Here is a 26,047-nt window from a genome sequence, read left to right as displayed (position 1 = left end):
CAGGACTATATGGACTAGGTGAAAGGAACGAAAGAGGCGACAGACTAGTTCAGTTCTGCCAAGAACATAAAATGAATATAACTAATACAATGTTCTGTCTCCCCCCAAGAAGGCTGTACACTTGGAAATCGCCCCAAGATCGAAAAGGACATATTGTACGCAATCAAATAGATTTTATTTTGATTAACTCGAGGTATAAATCGTCGGTTTTAAAAACCTCAACCTACCCAGGAGCGGACGTTCCATCAGACCACAATCTCCTGATGATGAAGCTGCGAACAAAGATTGCTGTAATGAAGAAAAGAAAATTTCGACGGAAGTTCGACGTAGCGAAACTCAACGATGCAGCTTTCAAAACAAGCATACAAAACCGAATAAACCAAGAACTTAACGAAGTCAATAGAGAAAATGTTGAAAGCATATGGAACTATGTAAAGAGCAAACTCAAACCCATAGCAGAAGATACTCTCGGATATTATAAACGATCTAAAAACAAGGAATGGATGACACAAGATATATTGAACTTGATGGACCAGAGAAGAAAATATAAAAATATTAATCATGAATTATATTGGGAGCTGAATAGGGAAATTCAAGCTTCCATACGCACTGCAAAAACGGAATGTCTAAAAAACCAATGTCTGGAGATTGAAAGACTACAAAAACTACACGACGATTTCAACCTCCATCGAAAACTAAAAGAAATTGCCGGTGCATACCGAAAGACGTCATCAAATGTATTGTATAATAAAAGCAACAAACCCTTATTTGACATTGATGAAAAGAAAACTTTATGGAGAGACTACATAAAAGAAGTATTTACGGACGACACCAGATCAATCTTTGAGCAGCACTCCCAGCAACATCTATCAGGAACAGCAATAAGTAGAGCAGAAATAGAATCTGCAATAAAGTCGCTAAAAGATAAAAAAGCGTGTGGCCCAGATGAGATTCCCTCTGAAATTTTAAAATTAATAAATCATGAAAACATGGATCTCTTAACAAAATTATTCAACAACATATATGATACAGGCCTATACCCACAGGAGTGGTTAAAATCGACATTTATTACCATCCCTAAAAAAAGTCACGCTAAATACTGTCACGAGTTCAGACTAATTAGTCTTATGAGCCATGCTCTAAAAATATTCCTTAGAATTATTCATTCAAGAATATATCCGAAATGCGAAAGCGTAATGGGAACGTCTCAGTTCGGCTTCAAAGAAGGCATGGGTACCAGAGAAGCCCTTTTTTCCATAAACACTCTGATACAAAAATGTAGAAACGCCCAAAAAGATGTATTCCTATGTTTCGTTGATTATGAAAAGGCCTTCGACAACGTACTACATGATAAACTGATTGACATTCTTAACTCAATAAACATAGATAAGAAAGAAATACAATGTATAAAGAGTCTATACTGGCACCAGACTGCTCAAATTGAGGTAAACGGAGAAATGACGGAAAGTATACCTATATCCAAAGGAGTCAGGCAAGGGTGTATACTGTCTCCATTGCTTTTCAATATTTATTCAGAACAAATATTTCACGAATCGATCAATAGATTGCGAAATGGCATCCATATAGGCAGTACGGTTTTAAACAACATTAGATATGCTGATGACACAACTCTAATGGCACATAACATATCCCAACTTCAGCACCTTGTGGATACACTCTCAACTTGCAGTGAAAAATATGGCTTAAAAATTAATATCCAGAAGACAAAATTTATGATTATAAGCAAAAAAGAAGAACACAATAACGCCATATTAAAAATACACAATTCAAACATACAGAGAGTTAAGACTTTTAAATATCTTGGAGCTACAATTACCGAACAATGGGACTCCTCGAAGGAAATAAGATGCCGAATAGAGTTGGCGAGAGATTCATTTCTGAAATACAAGCGAGTTTTTACCAGCCATGACGTCAATCTTGAAACGAAGACTCGATTTGTCAAAGCATATGTGTGGTCAGTCCTACTGTACGCAATGGAGGTGTGGACAGTGAAATCTGCCGATATTAAAAAGTTAGAAGCCTTTGAAATATGGATATATCGGCGAATATTAAAAATTCCTTGGACTGCTCATGTTTCAAATGCTGAAGTATTGAGGAAAATGCATTGCGAAAGAGAACTCATCACAGCCATAAAGAGAAGAAAAACTGCTTATTTGGGACATATTATGAGGAATCAAAAATATAAATTATTACAAAATATAACCCGCATAAAGATTGAAGGAAACCCCATTAGAGGAAGGAAAGAGTTAACATGGCTTGATAACATCACGGAATGGACTGGTATTCGAGATGTCACAAATCTATTAAGCATGGCGAGAGACAGAGAGGGATTTGCAGATTTGATAAATAATGTATGAAAACAAATAATGTATATATGATAATTGTAATTAAATTGTATTGGTCGCTAATATTCGGAAAACGAATGTGCAAATAAAGAAGAAGAAGTCTTCGCTGAGGGTATACAACTTTCCATCCGAATTTGGTCGGTATAGGTCTACGTTTTGATAGACCGCCCAGATAACAGTACCTCTCGATTTTCGGTATTTTAAAAGTCGAGGCTTTAATATCCCACCGTAATGGCTGAAATTTGGCATTTTGTCTTCGCTGTGGGTATAAAACTTTGCACCTGAAATTGGTCGGTATAGGTCCACGTTTTGATATACCACTCATAGAACCGTACCTCCCGATTTTCGATATTTTGAAGGTTGTGGCCTCAATATCCCACCGAAATGGCTGAAATTTGGTAATTTGTGTTCGTTTGGGGTATAAAACTTTGTCCCTGAAATTTTTTGGTATACGTCTACGTTTTGATATAAGCCCCATAGAACCGTGCCTCCCGATTTTCCGTATTTTGAAGATTGTTGCCTCAATATCCCACCGAAATGACTGAAGTTTGGTATTTTGTCTTCGTTGGGGGTATAAAACTTTGTTTCTGAAAATTTTCGGTATGGCTCCAGGCCTTCATATAACCCCCATGGAACGGTACCTTCCGATTTTCGGTATTTTCAAGGTTGTGGCCTAAATATCCCACCGAAATGGCTGAAATTGACTATTTAGTCTTCGATGGGGGTATACAACTTTCCACCTTAAATTTGTCAGTACAGGTCCACGTCTTCATATAGCCCCCATAGAACTGTACCTCCCGATTTTCCGTATTTTGAAGATTGTTGCCTCAATATCCCACCGAAATAACTGAAGTTTGGTATTTTGTCTTCGTTGGGGGTATATAACTTTGTCCCTGAAAATTTTCGGTACAGGTCCACGTTTTGATATAGCCCCGATAGAACCGTACCTCCAGATTTTCGGTATTTAGAAGGTTGTGGCCTCACTTTCCCACCACCGAAATGGCTGAAATTTGGTATTTAGTCTTCGAGGGCGGTATAAAACTTTCCACCTTATATTTGTCGGTATAGGTCCACGTTTTCATATAGCCCCCTTATATCCCGATATTCGGTATTTTGAAGGTCGCGGCCTCAAAATTCCACCGAAACGGCTGAAATGTGGTATTTAGACTTCGTGGGGGGTATAAAACTTTACACTTTAAATTTGTCGATATAGGTCCACGTTTTCATATAGCCCCCATAAGACCTACCTCCCGATATTCGGTATTTTGAAGGCCGCGGCCTCAAAATTCCACCGAAATGGCTGAAATTTAGTATTTAGTCTTCGTTGAAGGTATAAAACTGTCCACCTGAAATTTGTTGATGTAGCTCCGCGCCTTCATATAGCCCTCTTAGAACGGTACCTTTCGATTTTCGGTATATTCAAGGTTGTGGCCTCAATATCCCTACGAAATGACTGAAATTTGGTATTTAGTCTTTGCCATTAAAATAAATGAAATTTGGTATTTAGGCTTCGTTGGGTGCATACAACTTTCTACCAGAATTTGGTCGGCATAGGTCCTTGAGGGTATAAAAAGTTCGTCCTGGGGGAACTTAACGTCGTTCTTACTCGTTACAGTTAAGCCGACAGTCTTTTTACTGTTAAGCTGTTTTTTTACAGTTTGGCTGAGTGGTCTGTAGCTGTCGGCAAAGCAGGCTAATTATTTTTTTTATCTTAAAATGTTCCATTTTATTTTTTTTAACTTTTAAATAAATAATTTAAATTTAGAAAATTACTTATTCACAGATGTTGTTGTTTAAACATTTACCTCCTTTAGTTCCCTAACATCCACCCATGTATAGCGCGTGCTTTTATTATTGCTATTATTTAATAGCCTATTAAGTAATTAATAATGCTCTGAGTAAATAGAAACAGGATTGATTGTTTAAATATTTGCAATAATGATTTAATACATTATTGCTTTATAGTTTTTTTTGTGATCTTCTTTGTGCAAATAAAAATAGAAATGTGGAAAAAAGTCAGTTTTTTATTTGTTTATTCATGGACTCTTGCGCTCTCTTCAAAGTTGATTTGAAAACATCATTTGCTCGTCCATAAACTAACATGACATAAACATATGGGTGACGAGTTGCAAAATGTTTATTTGTTTTTAATTTAATACCGGAGAGTTGTTGCTGCTGTTTTTTTTATAACCCCTCAACATGCTGTGATGTTGCCGTTGAGTTTTTGCTACCATCTACATTTGTACCATATATTAATAGATTCATTCAGTTTTTTTAATGAAATGCTAAACGCTATAAATCATATAATGTTTATTTGCATTTCAATTTTTTTTTTGTTATTGCTGTTCATTTTATAACGCTAATAATCTTCTTCGTTTTTTTTTTCATGATGTATTTTTTTCTCTTTTTAGAAAAACAAGGAATTGATGAATGATATTATCACCAGTTGTAAATTTAAAAATGGTAAGTACCTAATAAAGTATCGAATATCTCGTATATGTAGAAACGAACATAAATTTGTATATTTGTCTGTTTTTATGTCTAAATATTTATGTAAAATAATAATAGATCGACGGGCACTTGTCTGCCAGCATATGGCAGTGTTCGTTAAATAAAAAAAATACATAATAGCATAAATTACAATTGAATTGTACCGCCATTATTATTAGCCGGTACTTGTGCGAAAGAAACATGATCTTGCAAAAGCTTCATGCATACGTTCAATGCACAGTGGGGAATTATTATTAAAATACATATATAAATAATTAAAAATTCACCAAGTAAGAAGGAAGCATTTAGTTCGGCCGTTCCGAACCTTTTATACCCTCCACCACGAGTTGTAATGAAGTGCTAAGCTCTTCCGCCACGTCTAAGCTTATTCCTAGGAGAAGTGGATTATGTTAACTGAAGAATATCACTTTCTAGTAAATGAGGCTTAATCAATGTTGCCGAATTTGATGATTTATCGTCATTTTGACATTTTTTGCCCATAATTGAAAAATGACAATTTGACGATTTTATGGTCCAAAATGACCAAAATCATTTTTCACGTAAGCCAGAATTGCATGAAATAAATGGCGATAACTACATTTTGAACAACATTTCACGAAAGACTTTAATGAAAACAATGTTCCAAGCTCGATTTTATAAGCTTTTGCAAAGTTTTATAGCACTTTCCAGACGGATTGTCTATATTTAAACACATATCTGGAAATGTTCGTTTAGGATTGTCAATGGATGAAAATTTTCCTTGAAAAGTTTTCGAGATAAAATATATTATAATATATATATAATTCCTATACATATCGATGTGAAAAAAAAATATGAGTCCAGATTTCTTAACTTCATACTAATGCCCTCTTTAAGCGGTTTTTGAATGATAGTTTTTTTCTATTTCCGACTGCCCAACAACCAACATTTGCGTGTACCGACAAACATGGACGGTCACACTGTCAATCAAGCGGTATTTGAGCTAAGCTGTCATTAAAAGCTGGCAATGTGTACAAGGCTTTACCTTGCTGTATTATTGCAAACCATAGGGAAAACTATTATCTAGTGAAAGATGTTTTTATAGCGGTACTTAAGTGAGATTGGGTTAAATTTATTGCTGTGGGTTGTATATCTTATGTTGTCAGTCTCGTTGACAAAACTGTCAGCACCAAATTGCATAAACGGTGACCAAACCAAGTTTTGAAACATGATGACGATTTCTGACGATTTTCCAAATTTTGTTGACGATTTAACGATTTTCGATCAAAAACTGTCGGCAGCGCTTGGTTTAATACCATTGAGACATTCATGTTTTCTGCCCATTCAGAATCCGAAATACCACCTTATAGTCATTCCATATGGACGATGCGTATTGGGAATATACCAAACGACGAACCCATTGACAATCCGAAATACCAAATAACAGTCGCTATAGTACTAAATGCCTCAAAATACTTTAAATCTGGAGGTACCGTTATATGGGACCTATCTCCGTCATTTTTGGTGCAGAAGTTTTTCGACCTCCAAGTGCCAAATTGGAGCCAATTTGCTAAAATCTTCAAAATAACTTAAATCGGGTGATACCGTTGCATAAGGGCCATACCAAAACGTGGACTTATAGAGCCCATCTTCAAAATTAACCTGCCTATGGAAAACATAATTATTGCGGGCGATAATAAATGATAATACGAAATACCAATTAGCAGTTGCTACTGTGACATCGAGAGGTATCGTTGTACCTTCCAATCAAAACGTATGGGGGCTATATAAAACGTGGACTTATACTGACAAATATCTTGGGGAAAGTTTGAAAGTCGTAATGAAGACTAAATGCCAAATTTCAGCTATTTCGTTTGGATATCGAGGTCCAACCTACAAAATATCGAAAACCAGAAAATCCCCTTCTATGAGGGCTGTATGAAAATGTGGGCCTATAGTGATAATTCTGTTCCGGATTTTTTTATACCCCAAATATCATTCATTTCAGTTAGATAATGACGCTAGAACCTTCAAAATACCGAAATGTGGAAAGTTTTATACCCCCAACGAATACGAAATATCAAATTTCACAAATTTCAACCCTTTCGGTGCGATATTGAGGCCACAACCTTCAAAATACTGAAAATCGGGAGGTACCGTTCTATGGGATCTATATGACAAGGTAGACGGATATATCTCATTGTCGTTGGGGCTATCTTAAAAATTGTGAGCTGTATCTTGAATTCAACGGACGGACATGCATCTTCAATATATATTTCTATGTGTTACAATCGGAATGCCAAATATAATTATACATACCCCCATATTATGGTGGAGGATGTAAGAATGGGAAAATTTAATTGATTGGAGCCTATGTCTCCATTGTTTGACCACCTACGGCCTACATACTTTGCATACTTTTCATTTATTTTGTTATACCTCTAATAGAAGCGGAGATATAAATCTCACAAAAGAATAAAAAGTTAACTAGTGTTTTGCCTATTATACGACCATCACCAAATAAATTGGCTTCTTCCTCTCAGAGGCCATAATCTCCACAAGCATTCGTGACGATCAAAATTGCGACACCAGCGTGGATATAAAGTTTAGATAGACATAACCATTTACTTTTAAATTCTAAACTTTATACCAATTTCTCCCACTGTGCAGTGGTGGGTGAGCATATGCTTAAACAACGACCTTCATAATTAATTCCATCTAATAGTTTTTCACGAAGTTGTCTGTAAAACCGGATCTTAAACAAAAAACAAAACAAATGTAATGTTAAAACGTCCAATAAGTTAGCGACATGTGAGGAAAGGAGTGATATGTATTACATATGTATATAGTTCTATGCAAGATTAAAACATAAGAATCATAGAAAGTTTGAAATATTGTTTAATAAACCCCGACTCCAGACCAATTTCTTGGCGACTCTCACACCTTCTTTGGTGATAATTTTCTCCGAGACTAATTTCCAAAACCACAAAAGAAATAGAACAACATAAAATAGTATCAATTTAAGTAAATAAAATGAAGTAAATGAAAAAAAATAAAATGCTATAAATTTTATTGATGAATTAAATGGCCTTTATAAATAAAACTCAAATATCGTTACAGAAAAAATCTCCTGATAAATTTAAAATCCTCCTCGATTTGACAATGGACCGAAGAAGTGAGGTAGATAATACATATTTTTTAATAGTCAAGCATAAAGCCCATAAAAAGTTGTCATTAAAACTCATTACGACGGACCAGCAAAGCGGACCGGGGTCTGCTAGTTAGAGTTGTGCCAAACTAACTATATGGAACTATCTAGTTCACTTCGCAGTTCCAATGGCCCATATTTTTTTCTTTGAACAAATTGCGTATACTTAATATCACACGTTATATATCATGATGTTACTCATACGTTTTGGAACTAGTACAAGGAACTAGATTACCCAACTCTACTGCTAGTATAAAATAAAAACAAGTGAAAAAGTAACAGTCGCTTTGCCGACAGATATATCAAGCCTGTAAGGTAATTAAATGAAGCAAACCCAAAATGGGTTGTTTTCCAAAGCATTACTGTTTTAATGAGTACTGCGAAAACTATCAGAAATATAAATTAAAATGTATCAGCAAACAGATGTCAACATATTTTTAGGTCTAAAAGTTTGAAAAAGTGGAGGGATGGGTGGGGCGATATAGTCAGTGTTGCCGAATATGACGATTTATCGTCATTTTGACGATTTTTTGGTCAAAAATTGAAAAATGACGATTTGACGATTTTATGGTCCAAAATGACGATTTTTCACGTAAGCCGCAAATGCATGAAATAAAAGACGATAGCTAAATTTTGACACAAATTTTACGAAAGATTTTAAGGAAAGCAATGTTCCAAACTCGATTTGATCTGTGTTAATGTTTTATAGCAATTTCTAGACGGATTAGCTATATTTGGGCACATAGGCATAACTTCCTACTATTGACCTCTTTAAACTGTCAGCCAGTTTTGAATGAAATTTTTTATTTTTTTAACTAATTTCTCGTTGGAATCGATCTTGATGATCAATCAATAATGCAAGTTAAAAAGGAAAGCCGACGACGATTCGAACCCACTATGTGACATGACATGTTTCGACTTTACGACTGCCCACACTGCGATATTTGAGCTTAGCTGTCATTCAAAATGACAATGTGTACCCACAAGCAAAAAAAAATCGGCCTCTCTAACATATGTCCCAAACATATTTTGCAGCAAACATATATATGTTTGCAACAGTCACAAACATAATATATGTTTGGGTCTACAAACATATATATGTTTGGGTGGAAACAAATATATGTTTGGGTGCAAACATATATATGTTTGGGTGCAAACATATATATGTTTGGGTGCAAAGATATTTATGTTTGGGTGCAAAGATATATATGTTTGGGTGCAAACAAAGAAATGTTTGGGTGCAAACATTTTATATGTTTGGGTGCAAAAAAATACAAACCCAATAGGCACAAAAAAAAACAAACACATGCACCAGTGGGCGCTTACTGAGAGCAAGGGAGCGTAAAATTCAATGTAAAACACTTTAAAATGTGTGCTCACTTGCTCTCAGTAAGAGCTCGCTGGCTATCTCTATAGCAGGGGCGAGCTTCTTTGCTTAGATCGTATAGTGAGGGCGCCCACTGAGTTGTTTTTGCATTTGCTTCTCTCTCTCACGTACAGTGTAAATTAATGAAAACAAACAAAAACATAATGTGGTTGTTTCTTTTTTCACTCATACGTTCATACATGTCTTCGCTTTGGTTGTATTTCTGTGGTCGTCGCTGCTCTATAGTATACACACAAATGTTGTGGTTTTTTATTAAAAGGCAAAAGAACAACAAACACATAGGTACATACAAAATTCCAAAGAAATACATAACACACTTTAATAAAAGAAAACTGATTGAAATAATTTGTAGTCACACTTTTAAAAAGGAAAAAATATATAGAAATAAAACAAATTGTCCTCATAGTTGAAATCATCAGCGGGGAATCGGCATCTAGAATCAAATGATTATGTAATGTAATAAATAAATATGGATATGCCATATTTCAAATATACATAAGTATGTATGTAATTACCAATATTAAATGCGATTTCTTCCTTGTCCAATAAAATAATTCCATTCAACTTTCCGATTCAATTATAAAATGTATTGGGCATTTAATTTAATAAAAACACAATTTCTTTAAGAAAACACAAAACACTGATTTATTCACGCACTTTACCGTCTTGACTCTACAAAGGCAACTAAAACACTGAAGAAAGAAAAAAAATATAATTCATATCATTTCTTCTTTTCTTCTTCGTTGGTTAACAACAACAAAACAAGAAACACACGAGTTTGACGCATACATGCCACCAAAGCCCCCTTCTTCGCTTCTACGTCTTCTATTATACAATACACACAACTCTTTATTATAAAGCAGCATTCCACAGCCGCGAGAGCACTGTTATTACTCTCGTTGACAAACATCCTCTCTCCACCCATGAAAAAAATGTTCTAACATAAAAAGTATGTTTTACCCAAACATATCAAATTTAGATATGTTACAAAATGTTGCAAACATATATTTGTTTGGACCCAAACATATTATGTTTGGATCCAAACATATATTTGTTTGCAACCGGTCCCAAACATATATTTGTTTGGATCCAAACATATTTCTAACATAAATTTTTCTGCGTGCAGCTTTACCATGCTGCATTACTGCAAAAACGATAACCATAGAGAGCTGTTCTTTTAGCGGTATTTAAGTGATATTGGGTTAGATTTATTGCTGAGTGTTGTATATTTTATGTTGTCAGTCTCATTCACAAAAATATTAGCGAAAAATCGCATTAAACGGTAGCCAAACCGAGTTTTGGACCATGTTGACGATTTTTTGACGATTTCCAAATATTGTTGACGATTTGACGATTTTTTGACGATTTCCGCTCAAAAACTGTCGGCAACGCTGGATATAGTCCATCATCGAATTTTACGTAAGTTTAGGAGAACAATTACGATGTGCTATGGTTGAATCAAACTTAGGACCATATATAGACCGTACTTGGTGACCTTATGGTAAATATCTCAGTCGGTATGGACTGCGCCGCCATGAATACTTGCTGTCAAAATTTCGAAACAATCCAAGACATGTCCCTTTACTGAACATTTGCGAAAAATTAAGAAATTCTGTGTGGGAGCTATCCGAAGAAGTGGACCCATATACCGTGTCGGCCAACTAATTAGGGAAAATAAATTCAGTTTTATAGATTACTCGATTACATTTATAAATGTGTAGATTTTGATGAAACAAATTTTGCATATAAGGTATTGCTAGAAGCACTATCGAGTGATGTCAAAACGTACTGAGTACAACCCACTTTTCTAAAAATCGTCCATATTAGACTGGCCAGCTAATTAGGGACATTAGCAGTAAAATTCACTTTAACGTTTATTGATGTACATTTTTATACAAGAATAGCTCGTATTGGTTAGTTTATAGTGTATTCCACTGATTTCATGCTTTATCCCCGCCGAAAGTCCTTTAAGGGGCTTAAGTATTAGAAACATTGTGGCTATTTTTTGGGATAGCGTTTGCAATTTTGTTTTTTTTTTCAAAATAGTCTGGCTTAATCCCATTGTTGTTGTTTTAAGATTTTAAAACAACTAGTTTATTAGTGAAGTGATGTTTATTTTTTACTCTATCTGGTACTTAAAAAAACAGTGAAGTTCTAAATTTCATATCTTTTTGTAAAACTGACTAACTATGCATATACATCTACCTTTATTATTGCTCCATGTTATTTGACGTTTTAAGCCATGACTACAGGTTTGTATTTTGCAGCGATTTTCATACCTGACCTACCTCTACTTTATTATACCATGCTTGCACGCGTGTCCGATCCAGCAGAGAGCGAAATAAAAAAATACAAATATTAAGTGTGTTGAAATTGAAAACAAATTCGTGCCCGTTCATTTTTTGTAATTCATCATGCAAAATATTTTGTGATTGCTGGACTGTTGGACAGATATCGATAATTGTCAAAAATCGACATACAAAACTGACAATGTGTACTGCACTTAAGATAAAGCTTTAAACTTTAGTACAGAAGTTTATATTACTCCTAGGATGTTTGGTATTGGAACGGTAGCAGCCGATTTACGGTATTTTGAAGAGTTTAGTTTCATTATCGCACTGAAATGGCTAAAATTAGGTAGTTAGTCTTCCTTGGGGCTGCAAAACATTCTCCCAGAAAATTTTTCAGCATAGGTATTCTTTTTGAGAACGGTACCTCCCGATTTTCGGTATTTAAATCATTTTAGGCACACTATTACACCGAAATGACTCACATTTGGTATTGAGCTTTCTTTGGGGCTACAAAATGTTCTGCCAGAAATTTATCAGCGCAGGTCTACGTTTTGATATAGGCCCCATAGAACGGTACCATCCGATTCTCGATATTTTGAATGTTTTAAAAGGTTTTAGCCTCATTATCACACCGAAATATCTGAAGTTTATTGTTTGGTCTTCCTTGAGGCTGCACATCTTTCCCCCGGAAATTTTAGCAGTGCAGGTCTACTTTTTGATATACCCTCCAGAGAAAGGTACCTCCCGATTTTCAGTTTTTAATAATTTTAGCCACATTAACAAACTGAAATGGCTCACACTTGGCATAAAGTCTTCTTTAAGGCTGCAGAACTTTCCTCCAGAAATTTGTAATTGCAGGTCTCCACAGAACGGTAGTATCCGATTTCCGATATTTTGAAGATTTTAGCCTCATTATTACACCGAAATGTCTGAAGTTTGGTATTTAGTCTTCTTTTGGGGCTGCAAAACTTTCCCCGAGACATTTTTCAGTATAGGTTTACTTTTTGATATAGCTCCCACAGAACGGTACCTCCGGACTTTCGATATTTTAATAATTTTAGCCTCATTGTCACACCGAATTGGATCACATTTGGTATTAAGTCTTGTTTGAGGCTACAAAATGTTCTCCCAGAACTTTGTCAGTGGAGGTCAACGTGTTGATATAGCCCCCATAGAACGGTACTATCAGATTTTCGATATTTTGAATGTTTTAGCCTCATTATCACACCGAAATATCTGAAGTTTGGTATTCAGCTTTCCTTGGGGCTGCAGAGTTTTCTCCCAGAATTTTTTCAATATAGGCCTATTTTTGGGATGTAGCCACCACAGAGCGGTAATCACCCCCCCCCCCCCCCCCCCCCCCGATTTTTGGTGTTTTAATAATTTTGGCCTCATTATCACACCGAAATTACTCATATTTGTTTTTAAGTCATCTTTTGGTATGCAAAATGTTCTCCCAGAAATTTGTCATTGCATGTCTACTTTTTGCTATAGCCTCCATAGAACGGTACAATCCGATTTTCATTATTACACAGAAATGTCTGACACGGTGCTCTTGAATCAGATTTAAATGGAAGGTGCTTACACCTGGGAAGTTTTTGCGGATTCTGAAACTACAATGTTCATAGATAAGAAAAATCAAAAACCAAAAAATAAATCGCCGCAGCGCTTTTTAAATAAATCGCGATTCAAGTTGACATTTTTAGGGTTTGTTTAGGTTTTCACGATTTTGCTTAGAAACCCAGGTCCTATCAAAAAGATACTGAAGAAAATGTTGTAGCTATGAAAATTCTCTACACTTGACCTTTACGGTATTTTCGTAGGTTTTACCATTTTTGAGATATTGAAGTTCAAATTGGGACAATGCACTGACTGTATCGCCCCCTTATAAAACAATGTCATGAAGGGTGCGCCTTAACTAACTTTCAATTAAAACCGCTTACACAGGGGAAGTTTTTGTGAATTCTGAAACGGCAATGTTCATAGATGAGAAAAATCCAAAAACAAGAAAAAATCGCTCTAGAGATTTTTAAATAAATCGCGGTCAAAATTCACATATTTAGGTGTTTTTTAGTTTTTCGCGATTTTGCTTGGAAACCGCAAGTCCAATCGAAATGGAGCTAAAGAAAATGTTGTAGCTGTAAAAATTCTCTACAGGATAGACGTTTATGATTTGTTCTCAGGCTGTACCATTTTTGAGATAAACAAGCTCAGTTTACATATTTAGGTTTTTTGTTAGGGTTTCACGATTTTGCTTGAATACGGCAAGTCTTATCAGCGTGGGACCCGCAAAAACTTCCCAGGTGTAAGCACCTTCCATTTAAATTTGATTCAAGAGCACCGTGCTGAAGTTTGGTATTTAGTCATCTTTGAGGCTACAAAATGTTCTCCCAAAAATTTGTGAGTGCCGGTTTACGTTTTGATATAGCCCCCATGGAACGGTACCATCCGATTATCGATATTTTGAATGTTTTAGCCTCATTATCACACCGAAATGTCTGAAGTTTAGTATGTAGGCGTCCTTAGGGCCGCAAAACTATCCCCCAGAAATTTATTAGTATAGATCTACTATTTCATATAGACTGCAGTGAACGGTTCATCGCGATTTTCGGTATTTTAATAATTTTAGCCACATTATTACACCGAAATGTCTGAAGTTTGGTATTTAGTCTTCTTTGGGGATGCAAAACTTTCTCCAAAAATGTTAGGTCTACGTTCAGTATATGTCTTTGTTTTGACATATCCTCCATTTTCGGTATTTTGAAAGTCTTATCCTTATGATTACACCGAAATGGCTAATATTAGGCACGTACAGTGGATCCACCCAAAAATAAAAAATGAGTGTCAAAATTTTGGTACAACATCTGGCAAATCTGGCAGCTATGACATGGACCTTTTTAAAAATATATTCGTTTTTGTTTCATTCGAGCGAATAGGAGTAGCTTCAAAAGTCGGAACATTTGACTAATATTTTTTGTTGTGAGTACAACCTATATTTTAAGTGCAAGTAAATATATTCAAAATATCGCGAAACTAATACCTATAGCAAAATATTATAGTGGATTTTGAAGGAGGATGTAATAGCTTAATTTTCATTAAAAAATAGTGTTTTAGTGTGTGTTGGAATTCTAGTTATCTGCATATTTTCTTAGTGTATTTTGTAATGCGAATTCGATCATATACTTAAATATGGTTTATGGTTTTAGTCATGATGCCCACCAGTGCCCACCTCGGGAATAATTTTCCAAAGTAGGTCATAGGTTTAAGATTATTCAGTATTAAAATCAGCTGCCATCTAGTGCCAGACTATAAATGGTGGGTCACTAACTAAAGCTGCCCTAGAATAGGGTTTCTATGGATATATTAGCGTATAACTCTGTTATCTGACCACGTACATTAATATAATTAGCATCATTGGCAAGATGAAGAAATCTTCTTCCAAATTTGTCTTACGTCGGCGATACGTGCCTTCCAGGAAGATCGCTTAGGATCTATATTAAAAATTTTACCAATTTTCAGACAAAAATGTTGATTTGTTAATCCGCTAAATTGGTTGGATTTTATGTTGTTTTGAAGATTGTTTTGTTTCCCCAAGCCTATTTTTGCATCATAAGATAATCGGGACCTTTGTTTATGTCATTTTGTATTAACAGCATAAAACAATTTTTACCGTATACCCCCTCCAGAGGGGAAAGGGGGGAGAATGTCACGCTCGTGGTTTCTTAAAACACTCTTCGCAGCAGCACAAAGCTGTAACCGGCGCATTGGTTTTGATTTTTACACTCTAAATATTTTTGGCCACTTTCTCCATACAAGTAAATCCACTGTGGCACGGTGCTCTTGAAGCAAATTTAAATGGAAGGTGCTTACACCTGGGAAGTTTTTGCGGATTATGAAACTAAAATGTTCATAGATGAGAAAAATCAAAAAACAAAAAAAAACGGCGGAGCGCTTTTTAAAAAAATCGCGATTCAAGTAGACATTTTTAAGAGTTTTTTAGGTTTTCACGATTTTGCTGGGAAACCGCACGTCCTATGGAAATGGGACTAAAGAAATTGTTGTAGCTATGAAAATTCTCTAAAAAGATTGACTTTTATGATATATTCGTAGTTTTTACCGTTATTGATATATAGAAGTTCAGATTAGGACAATGGATTGACTATATCGCCTCCTTATGTTACAATGCTATGCACAGTGCAGCTTAACTAACTGTAAATGAAACCGCTTACACCAAAGAAGTTTTTGCGGATTCTGAAACAGCAATGTTGTTTATAGATGAAAAAATACAAAAAAAAAGACAAAATCGCTGGATGGATTTTTTTAATAAATCGCGATCAAAGTTCACAATTTTAGATATCTTTTAGGAAATGGGACTAAAGAAAATGTTGTAGCAGTGAAAATGCTGTACAAGATTAGCTGATTAATATTTTCCTAGGTTTTACCATTATTGAGATATAGAGGTTCAGATTATTCATCCAGATTTTTTTCTCAGATCTTCAGGATTTTGCTTGAAACCCGCTAGTTCTTTCGGAATGGGACTAAAGAAAATGTTGTAGCTGTGAAAATTCTCTATAAGATTGGCTTCGATATCTTTTTCCTAGGTTGTACCCTTTTTGAGATATATAAGTTTAAGTTGGGAAATGGCAGTCATGACAACTGTTTTATAAGAAGACGATACAGTCAGTGCATTGTCCCAATTAGAAATTCGATATCTCAAAAACGGTAAAACCTACGAAAATAACACAAATGTCAATCTTGTAGAGAATTTTCATGGCTACAACATTTTCTCTTCCCTACTTCGATAGGACTTGCGGTTTCCAAGCAAAATCGTTAAGACCTAAAAAACCCTTAAAAATGGCGACTTGAATCGCGACTTATTTAAAAAGCGCTCCTGCGATTTTTTTCTATTTTTTGATTTTTCTCATCAATGAATATTGTAGTTTCAGAATCCGCAAAAACTTCCTAGGTGGAAGCTTCTTCCATTTATGGTTTCTTCAAGAGCACCGTGATCTTCAGGGATTCCTGTATATGGGAGCCACATGTTTGATTTTCCAAAGAAAGAACACCAAATTACTCGTCCATAACATATAGAAGTCTATTTCAAGTCTTTCTTCAGTCAACAAAACTATTATAAATTTTAGATACAATTCTACAACATTAATTATTTCAGTATCATTAGAACTTTTATATTGTCATATTGAGCTCAAAAAATACATTCAACATTAGTTAATTTGACCTTGTTACATATTTAGCTCGTTGCACTTACAACAAAATAACCCAAATTACAAAATGTTCCTTCAAAGAAAAAAAAAAAAAAATAAAACAAAAATATTCCGTTGTGATAAATGCCACTGTGAAGTTAAACTACTTTGGACGCCTTATCTCAGTTAAGCTGAAAAATATTTACATATTTACTCCCCCAACATGTAAAAACACACACACAGAGAATTTCACGGCCTATTTTTAACAAAAACAACAACAGAAGACCCGAGCCAATCATCCTCAGACAGTTGCACTGTCCGTCCACCTAGTCCGCCACCTAACAGCAGCACGCCACCGAACATCCCCATCCACCAGATCAGAAGACCCAAGCCAATCATCCTCAGACAGTTGCAAGCCACGCTTCAGCTTTTAACAGAACAATCCTACATCTCGCTTCCAGGTCAAAGGGCAAGGCGCCAAGTAGATCCTGCATTGCGTCCGTAGACACAGTGCAACTCACTGGCAGACACGCTAACATGACCACTCGTTGACGCGACAAGAGCATCCTACGCCCAACAGCAGATTTTGCTGCGGCACACCATACAGGTCCACCATATGTTGTACAGGCAAGAACAAGTGCACCACATATGGTGAGCACGGAACGCCTGCTCAAACCTCAGTCGGTCCGCAAGACCCTTCCGACCATACCAGCAACAGCAGTCAACTTGTCTTTCAAACGATCAAAGTTCGGCAGGAAGTTCATTCTCAAGGCCATCGTTATTCCAAGGTACTTGACTTGCTTGACATATTGTATGCCGTGATCACCAAATCGAACGTGGGAAGGTCGACTGTGCGCTATCTGCCTTTCAGCACCATTAGCTCAGTCTTCTCCCTAGACACCTCAAAACCCACTCGGTCACTCCATACCGCCACGATGCCCATGGCCTCCTCAGCGCGACGTTCCAGTTCGACACGAGTCTCACCTTCGGTCATGATAAGGAAATCAACAGCATACGCGCAGATCTTGAAAGTGGTCGCTAACTCCTGCAGCAGAGAATGCATCATGAGGTACCAAATAAATGGACCACAGATAGATCCCTGAGGGCAGCCTCGCTCCACATCTGTCCAGACCGTCTCATTGGCTCCCACGACACAAGCCCTTCGTCCACTGAAATAACTCGACCACAGAACAAACTCCCAGACAGCTTGGCGAGCACGCTATTCCACGAAAGGAAGTCAAATGCGCCCTTAAAGTCTACAAATATGCCTAAGTCATATTTGCCATTTGACCCGCTTAGACTGTTCTGCACATGCATCCATGCGTCCACCGTAGCTCTACTCTCGACAAAGCCGAACTGATGCGGTGAAGGACTCATGCCACGGCACTCCCCAAGCCTTGCCACCAGAATCCCAGATATGACGTTTTTTTAAATATGGCAAAGGGAAGTATCCCGCCCCCTTCGAATTTCAAGAAAATATGCTCCTTTTTCATCGTAGGCCATCCCTGTACATTCTCTGAAAATTTCAGGAAAATGGGTTCAGTAGTTTTGTAGATAAAAAGGGGGCATCGTCAAGCATTTGGGTCCTAAAAAGTGAGTAAGGTTGGAGAGACAAGCACAATTATCTCGCAAATTAATTTCCAAACCGATACATTCGTAATTATTATAAATATAGATTTTTAAAAAAAAATGGGATATAGGGGAAGTTCTCCCGCCCACTTCGAAATTCAACTAAATGTGTAGCCCATTTTAACCGGGTGCCATCCCTGTACATTCCCTGAAAATTTCAGCAAAGTCGGTTCAGTAGTATTGTAGAAAAGATAAACATTAAAAATAGTTGGCGTAAAAGTGGGCGTGGTCAAGTTTTCTTTGCATAAAAACCTATGTCGGGTTATGGCTAACATTTCACAAATAGGTCCAGCCGTTTTCAACTGATGCCTTTACCAACGAACGAAATTTGATTTTTATTTTTAAAGAAATAGGGTAAGGGGGAAGTATCCAGCCCCCTCCGAAATTCAACAAAATTTGTAGCCCATTTTAACCTGGTTCCATCCCTGTACATACCCTGACAATTTCAGAAAAATCGGTTCACGATTTTTTTGGTAGAAAAGATAAAAATTGAAAAAGAGAGCGCTGCAATTTTTTTTTTTCATAAAAACCTAAGTCGGTTTATGGCGAACATTTCACAAAAAGATCCAGCAAATCGGTCCAGCCGTACTTAACTGATGTCATTACCAACGAACAATTGATTTTTATTTATAAAGATTTATTTTATTTAATATATTTTTATTTTTATACCCTCCACCATAGTATGGAGGGTATATTAAGTATGTCATTCCGTTTGTAACACATCGAACTAATCATCGAACTATAAAGTATATATATTCTTGAACAGGATAAAATTCTAAGACGATCTAGCCATGTCCGTCTGTTGTAATCACTCTAGCGTCCGCAATAATTGAGATAGAGTGCTGAAATTTCGCACGCGAGGGTCTTTTTTCCATAGGCAGGTCAAGTTCGAAGATGGGCTATATCGGTCCACCCTTTGGTATAGCCCCCATATAACGGTACCTCCGGATTTGAGGTATTTTGACGTTCTTCGCCACATTTGCAGACAGAATCAGCTATAATTTGACACTTAGGGTTCCTAGTGATCAACAAACTTATATCCCAAAGGATATGGGCATAGATCCATGTTTTGGTATAGTCCCCATATATCGGTACCTCCCGATTTTCGGTATTTTGGGAATTTTAGCTACAATTTTTAACCGAACTATCTGCAATTTGACATTTGAGGTTCTCAGTGGTCAAGAAACATCTCCACCAAACATCGTCAACATAGGTCCATGTTTTGGTATAGTCCCCATATATATCGGTACCTCCCGATTTTTGGTAGTTTTAGAATTTTAGCTACAATTTTTAACCGAACTAGCTGTAATTTGCCATTTGAGGTTCACAGTGGTCATAAAAAATCTCCACCAAACATCGTCAACATAGGTCCATGTTTTGGTATAGCCCCCATATAACGGTATATCCCAATTTTCGGTATTTTGAGAATTTTAGCTGCAATTTTTAACCGAACTAGCTGTAATGATCGGTATTTTGAGAATTTTAGCTACAATTTTGTCTATTCAAAAATAATCGTCAATATAGGTCCATGTTTTGGTATATCCCGATTTTCGGGAATTTTCAGTGGTCACGAAATTTCTTCACTAAAATTCGTCAACATGGGTCAGTTTTTGAGGGTCTACATTGTTTTGATGAAACTACCCTCAATTTGACTCGTGAAGTTCCCTGCAGCTATAAAACTTTTCCGCCAAAAATTTAAAGATAGGTTGACTCTTTGGTAGGTGGTACCTTTCACCTAGCTGAACACATTTTTTTAGATTAGACTAGATAACACTGTGCAACAAAATGGAGTTGAAAGTCTGGGGCACAGAAATTTCCTCTTGGGGAAGAAAGGCCTTGGTGAATATGTTATGAACCCCGAAGGACAGATCCGCCGTGAGTCGAACTTCCACGTTATGGAGTGATGAAATTTTTGTTAGAGACCCTGTGGGCCATGAGGAATTAGCGTTATATCTTTGTTCACTGTTGCTTAAGTGCTCTACAAAAACAACAAACAAAGATATGATGCTAATTCATGATGGCTTACAGGGTCTCTTGCAAAAACTTAATCACGCGATAACGCGGAAGTTCGACTCACGGCGCATCTGTCCTTCGGAGTTTTTAATTAAGACTATTTTATGGTGGAGGGTATAAAAAGTTCGGCCCGGTCGAACTTAACGACTTTTTACTTGTTTCTTTTTTTATTGTAAAAATGCGTTTGCTTCCTTCCTCTCGTGAACTATGTCTCCTGCAGCAGTTATAGTTTTGATTATTTTGGTGATATCCCCAAAATATCCTTAAACGGGTTTTTCGTATGTTTGCATGGGTTGGACAATACATATTCATACGACCAGTTCGGTGTCTTCCCAGCACATAAACCGCTTACAAAACCACTTAGGTTAGGTTTAAAGATGCGCAGCCCTCTATTAGAATAGCTGACTGCTTCACTCGGAGACCGTTGGTCCATTGTCCTCATCCTGTGTAGGCTATTTAAAGATGATGGAGATGATGATTTAAAGATGCTGGAGGTGTGTTGTAGAGATGATTTAAGATGAAGGAGATGATAGAGTGTTGATGCAGATTGATGAGATGAGGATGATAGGATAGAGATGATGAGATGATGGTGACTGTGGGAGATGTAGAGATTGACGCAAAGGAGTTATCTGGAAAAGTGAAAAGAGTCTGATTATTAAGGGTTGTTAAGGACCTTTACCAAGCCATGCTAGATGTCTGGCAAAATTGAGTAGGACGATGGGATCTATGTTAGACAGGAAGGTCAGAGTGTCTATCTCATATCTGCCTAGTGTACGGTATCTCCTTGTTTACAACATGGGACACCTAAAAAGCAGATGTTCGACAGTCTCTAATTCCCCCGCATCTTCACATAGTCTGCAGTAGTCAATGCCACCGTCGTCCCATTTTGAAGTTAGGGACCTCACTCTGCAGTGACCTGTTATAAGTCCCACCACGATTTTCATCCCTAACTTATCAAGTGAGAGGAGGGAAGCCGTTCTTCGACGAGAAACCACAGGCCAGGTTGCCTTGGATGCCCTACAACCAGGTTCCAATAGGCATCTTTGATGTGTTTCTCATTGATGATCTCCCGAAGTTTGCCGATGTAGTGGCACATCGGTGGCCGGACGGTTTCATCAACTGATAAGTCGATAGGCCTAGAGCCATCTCGAGCCAGTTCATCTCCTACCTCGTTTCCCATGATGTTGCTATGACCCGGAACCCAAAATAAGTCTACGATATCGTGTATATCCTGCAAAGCCCTCCTACAATCAAGAATATCTCTTGAATTTATGGTCCGTGACTTGAGAGTCTTGAGGGCCGCTTGACTATCGACATATATAGTCACCGGTCCTGTAAGACTGCCTTGAAGCCTTTCCACCAATTTAGCTGCTTTCTTGATAGCAAGAATCTCCGCCTGAAAAACACTACGCTATCGTCAAGCTTATATGAGTTTTTAATTAGTGGATTCTCGCACTAGATTCCCCATAACAGTTAAGGAGTCAAACTTGAATGAGGTAGGCATATAATCTCCGCCTGAAAAACACTACAATTATCGTCAAGCTTATATGAATTCTTAATTTGTGGATTCTCGCAGTAGATATCCCCATAACAGTTAAGGAGTCAAACTTGAATGAGGTAGGCATATAATCGCTTACGCAACCATTGTCACCTAACTTAAGTCGACTATCAACTAGTTTTACGACATTCGAGTGTCCAAAGTGTGAACCACGCCAACACCCTGACTCCCGGAGTCTAAAAGCATTTCTCGCCGCCTGAAACTGGATTAGGATATCCGCGATTTTCATCCCTAACTTATCAAGTGAGAGGAGGGAAGCCGTTCTTCGACGAGAAACCACAGGCCAGATTGCCTTGGATGCACTACAACCAGGTTCCAATAGCCATCTTTAATGTGCTTTCTCATTGAAGATCTCCCGAAGTTTGCCGATGTAGTGGCACATCAGTGGCCGGACGGTTTCATCAACTGATAAGTCGATAGACCTAGAGCCACCTCAGCCAGTTCAACTGCTACCTCGTTTCCCACGATGTTGCTATGACCCGGAACCCAACATAGCTTTACGATATCGTGTATATCCTGCAAAGCCCTCCTACAATCAAGAATAGCTTTTGAATTTATGGTCCGTGACTTGAGAGCCTTGAGGGCCGCTTGACTATCGACATATATTGTCACCGGTCCTGTAAGACTGCCTTCAAGCCATTCCACCAATTCAGCTGCTTTCTTGATAGCAAGAATCTCCGCTTGAAAAACACTACAATTATCGTCAAGCTTATATGAGTTTTTAATTAGTAGATTCTCGCAGTAGATATCCCCATAACAGTTAAGGAGTCAAACTTGAATGAGGTAGGCATATAATCGCTTACGCAACCATTGTCACCTAACTCAAGTCGACTATAAACTAGTTTTAGGACATTCGAGTGTACAAAGTGTGAACCACGCCAACACCCTGACTCCCGGAGTCTAAAAGCATATCTCGCCGCCTGAAACTGGATTAGGATGTCCAGAGGTTGGAGATCCAGGATGACGTTTAAAGCAGCCTGAGAAGTGCTTTTAATCGATCCGGTAATCAGCAGTGACGCGGTTCTTTGTACACTCGATAATTTGGAAAGTAATGCTTTGTTCCCAAGAGCTTGCCACCAGACCAGTCCACCATAGGTAGGTGTGGGCAGAACCACGGTTACATGCAGCCAGTGTATGATCTGTGTTCTCAATCCCAAGCTTTTCCCAATGGAGTTCTTACAGGAATAGAGTGCCATGAGTCCTTTCTTCGTTCGCTCCTCTACATTTCTTTTCCATGGCAAGCGATGGTCAAGAATAGTGCCGAGGTATTTAGCTTCCGTAGAAAGTTCCAGGGCCACCTCGTCCAGGACTTGAGGCTCGAAATTGGGAATTTTGCGTTTCTTAGTGAATAGTAACAGCTCTGTTTTTCCTGGTTTACTCCCAGACCGTTGTTCTGGGCCCAGTTTGCAAGCTGTACTAAGGCTCTTTGCATGAGATCAGAAAGGGTTGGCAGGAATTTGCCACTTATCAGACATCTACATAATCAGCATAAGCAACCACCTTGATCTTTAGCCGGTCGAAGCACACAAGTATTTTATTTATTACCAGAAGCCATAGCAGGGGTGAGAGAACTCCTCCCTGCGGAGTGCCTCTGTTAACAGATTTCCTCACGGAACTCTCTCCTATGCATGAGTTGATGATTCTACTCTTCAGCATTTCATCAATCCATTCCACAAGGATGGAGGAAATGCCTGTGCTGCTGAGAGCATTGTGGATTGATTCAAGCTTCACGTTATTGAAAGCCCCCTCTATATCGAGGAAGGCTGCCAGCGTGAAGCCTGAATTTTCCATATGGTTCTCAACATGCCCGACCACCTCATGCAAGGCAGTATCCACTGATTTGCCTTTATTGTAGGCATGTTGTGATTTGCGGATGCTCATGGGGTTTAATTGTGTTCTAATTTCAAGATCCAGGAACCTTTCTAATGTTTTTAAGAGAAAGGAAGAAAGACTAATTGGTATGTAGTCTTTTGGTAGAGTATGACTTGGCTTCCCCGCTTTGGGGATGAAGTCGAGGGGGTTTACATGATTCTCGCCTTGACGGCTCTAACCATGGTGCACAATTGCACCGGGGGTCGCGATACAATGCGTCGGCCAGCGCCCCTTTGGAATTACCCAGAGTACTCTTATAGAGTGGTAGCTCTCCACAGAGTCCCCAAGGCTATCCCGCAGGTACCAATTCGAAGATCCACAATTATGGGCTTCACTTCCCTCTTGGTAAGGGGTTGAGGACTATCTTACACCTCCGCTGCTCTATGGGTCGCAGCACCCGGTTGATAATGCAACTCCACATCGAGCCGAAACTCTACCCGCGATTTGGGTCCAAACCACAACCACCGCGTTGCAACCAAATAGGTGCCTCTCCATAGTCAGGCTAGATCAACAGATCTAGGGGCTCCTGACTCACGCGGTACCAGAAAGTCTCCGGTCAGACTTCGTAGTCAATACTACTACCAGTTTTTGTTCCATACAACACGGGACTGGTCACCCAAAGTGAGAAAGAGTTTAGGCACGATCGGGGAATGGGAAGAGTGCAACACAAGTGTTACACTGATGTAGCAGTCTAATCACCACGTTTACATGGACGTAGCTTTCTCACTGCGAGGAGCGAGGCCCATTCACCTCTTCCGCTCTGAAGCTGGCGAACGGCAACCGATTATGTGTGAAAGTGCCCCCGACAAGATCTAAAAGATCTGTGATGGCATGGTGGAGAGTTGAGATTCCCCATTATTCCATACCACCTGCGGTACCAGAAAAATGACCTCTGGTCAGATCTCGTAACCGAGTTACTTCCAGTTTCGGTCCCATGCGACCAGGGGACTGGTAACCCCCCATGGCACTATACGCGGTTAAGCCTATAAAGACCCAACACAACAACAAAGAACAACACCTACGACGACACCTGCACTAACGCTCTGCGAAGGCGGAACGCCCTATTTGCAAAGTCCCCAAGACTAGCACGAGTAGAGCTAGTGGAGAGAACATGACTAACATCCCATTGGCCATCAACTCTGGTGATACCCATGGAATCTAGGTTCCTGAAGTCCTCATAATGAGGACACTCACACAACACATGCAGCCAGTCTTCGACTGGAGCCCCACAACTGCACGATGAAGTGCCAGAAAGGTATCTGCTATGCAAAAATGCATTCAGAGACCCATGCCCAGTCAACAAGTATCCCAGATGAAGGCCGCGACCAAAATCGGGGTTCGTCATGGCAAAAGTAACATCCGGGATAAACCTGAATGTTACTCGCCCATTCTCGCACTCGTTCCATCTAGATTATCATCTAGCTGTAACGAGCTCACGTAGCCGCGCCTTGCGATTCAAGGCATCCAAACTCTCCACAACCTCTACTGCCCAATCAGTGGGAACAATCGGCAGACCTCTCTTGGCTAAAAATGACACGTTTGCACGTATCACTTCCAGGTCAAGAGGAGGGACGCCCAACAACACCTGCATAGCCTCAGTAGACACTGTGCGGCATACAGGGAGACACGCCAGCATCATAATGCGCTGACATGACAGTATCTTACGATACCCATACCCTGTAACTGCAGTGTGCCATATGGGGGCACCGTATGTTGCACAGGCAACGAGCAGACCACCATATACCACCCGCAACGCACGTCTACTCAGACCCCAATCCGAGCGCAAAATGCGACGAACAGGACTTACAACGCTGCACATTTTCTCTTTGAGCCGATCTAAGTGAGTGATGAAATTCATCCTCTCACCCATTGTGATGCCCAAATACCTCACTTCAGTCTTGTGCGAGAGACCCCGACCATCGAAGACGACGCTCGGATGTCGATTGCCAGACAATCTACCCTTGAGTAGCATTGTGACAGTCTTCTCTCTAGCGAGTTGGACCCCAAGTGCCAACAATAGACATCATTCTGGAGCCCAACTGTTCCATCTCAG

General features: G+C 38.4%; 1 protein-coding gene across 8 annotated transcripts in view; it reads left to right on the top strand.

Moving 5' to 3' along the window:
* The window catches only part of Epac (Exchange protein directly activated by cAMP), a 569,466-nt gene that overhangs the window by 448,995 nt on the left and 94,424 nt on the right, over window positions 1-26,047 (top strand). For all 8 annotated transcript variants that reach the window (XM_073956939.1, XM_073956944.1, XM_073956945.1 and 5 more), the window contains one exon: window positions 4,778-4,829. In XM_073956939.1, coding sequence (XP_073813040.1) covers window positions 4,778-4,829 — 52 coding nt within the window. The remainder of the gene's footprint in view (window positions 1-4,777; window positions 4,830-26,047) is intronic.

The sequence above is a fragment of the Musca autumnalis genome, unplaced genomic scaffold, assembly GCF_047663935.1.
Source record: "Musca autumnalis isolate F117 unplaced genomic scaffold, ASM4766393v1 scaffold_5, whole genome shotgun sequence".
NCBI lineage: Eukaryota > Metazoa > Arthropoda > Insecta > Diptera > Muscidae > Musca > Musca autumnalis.
This window is presented reverse-complemented; position numbering and strand designations above follow the sequence as displayed.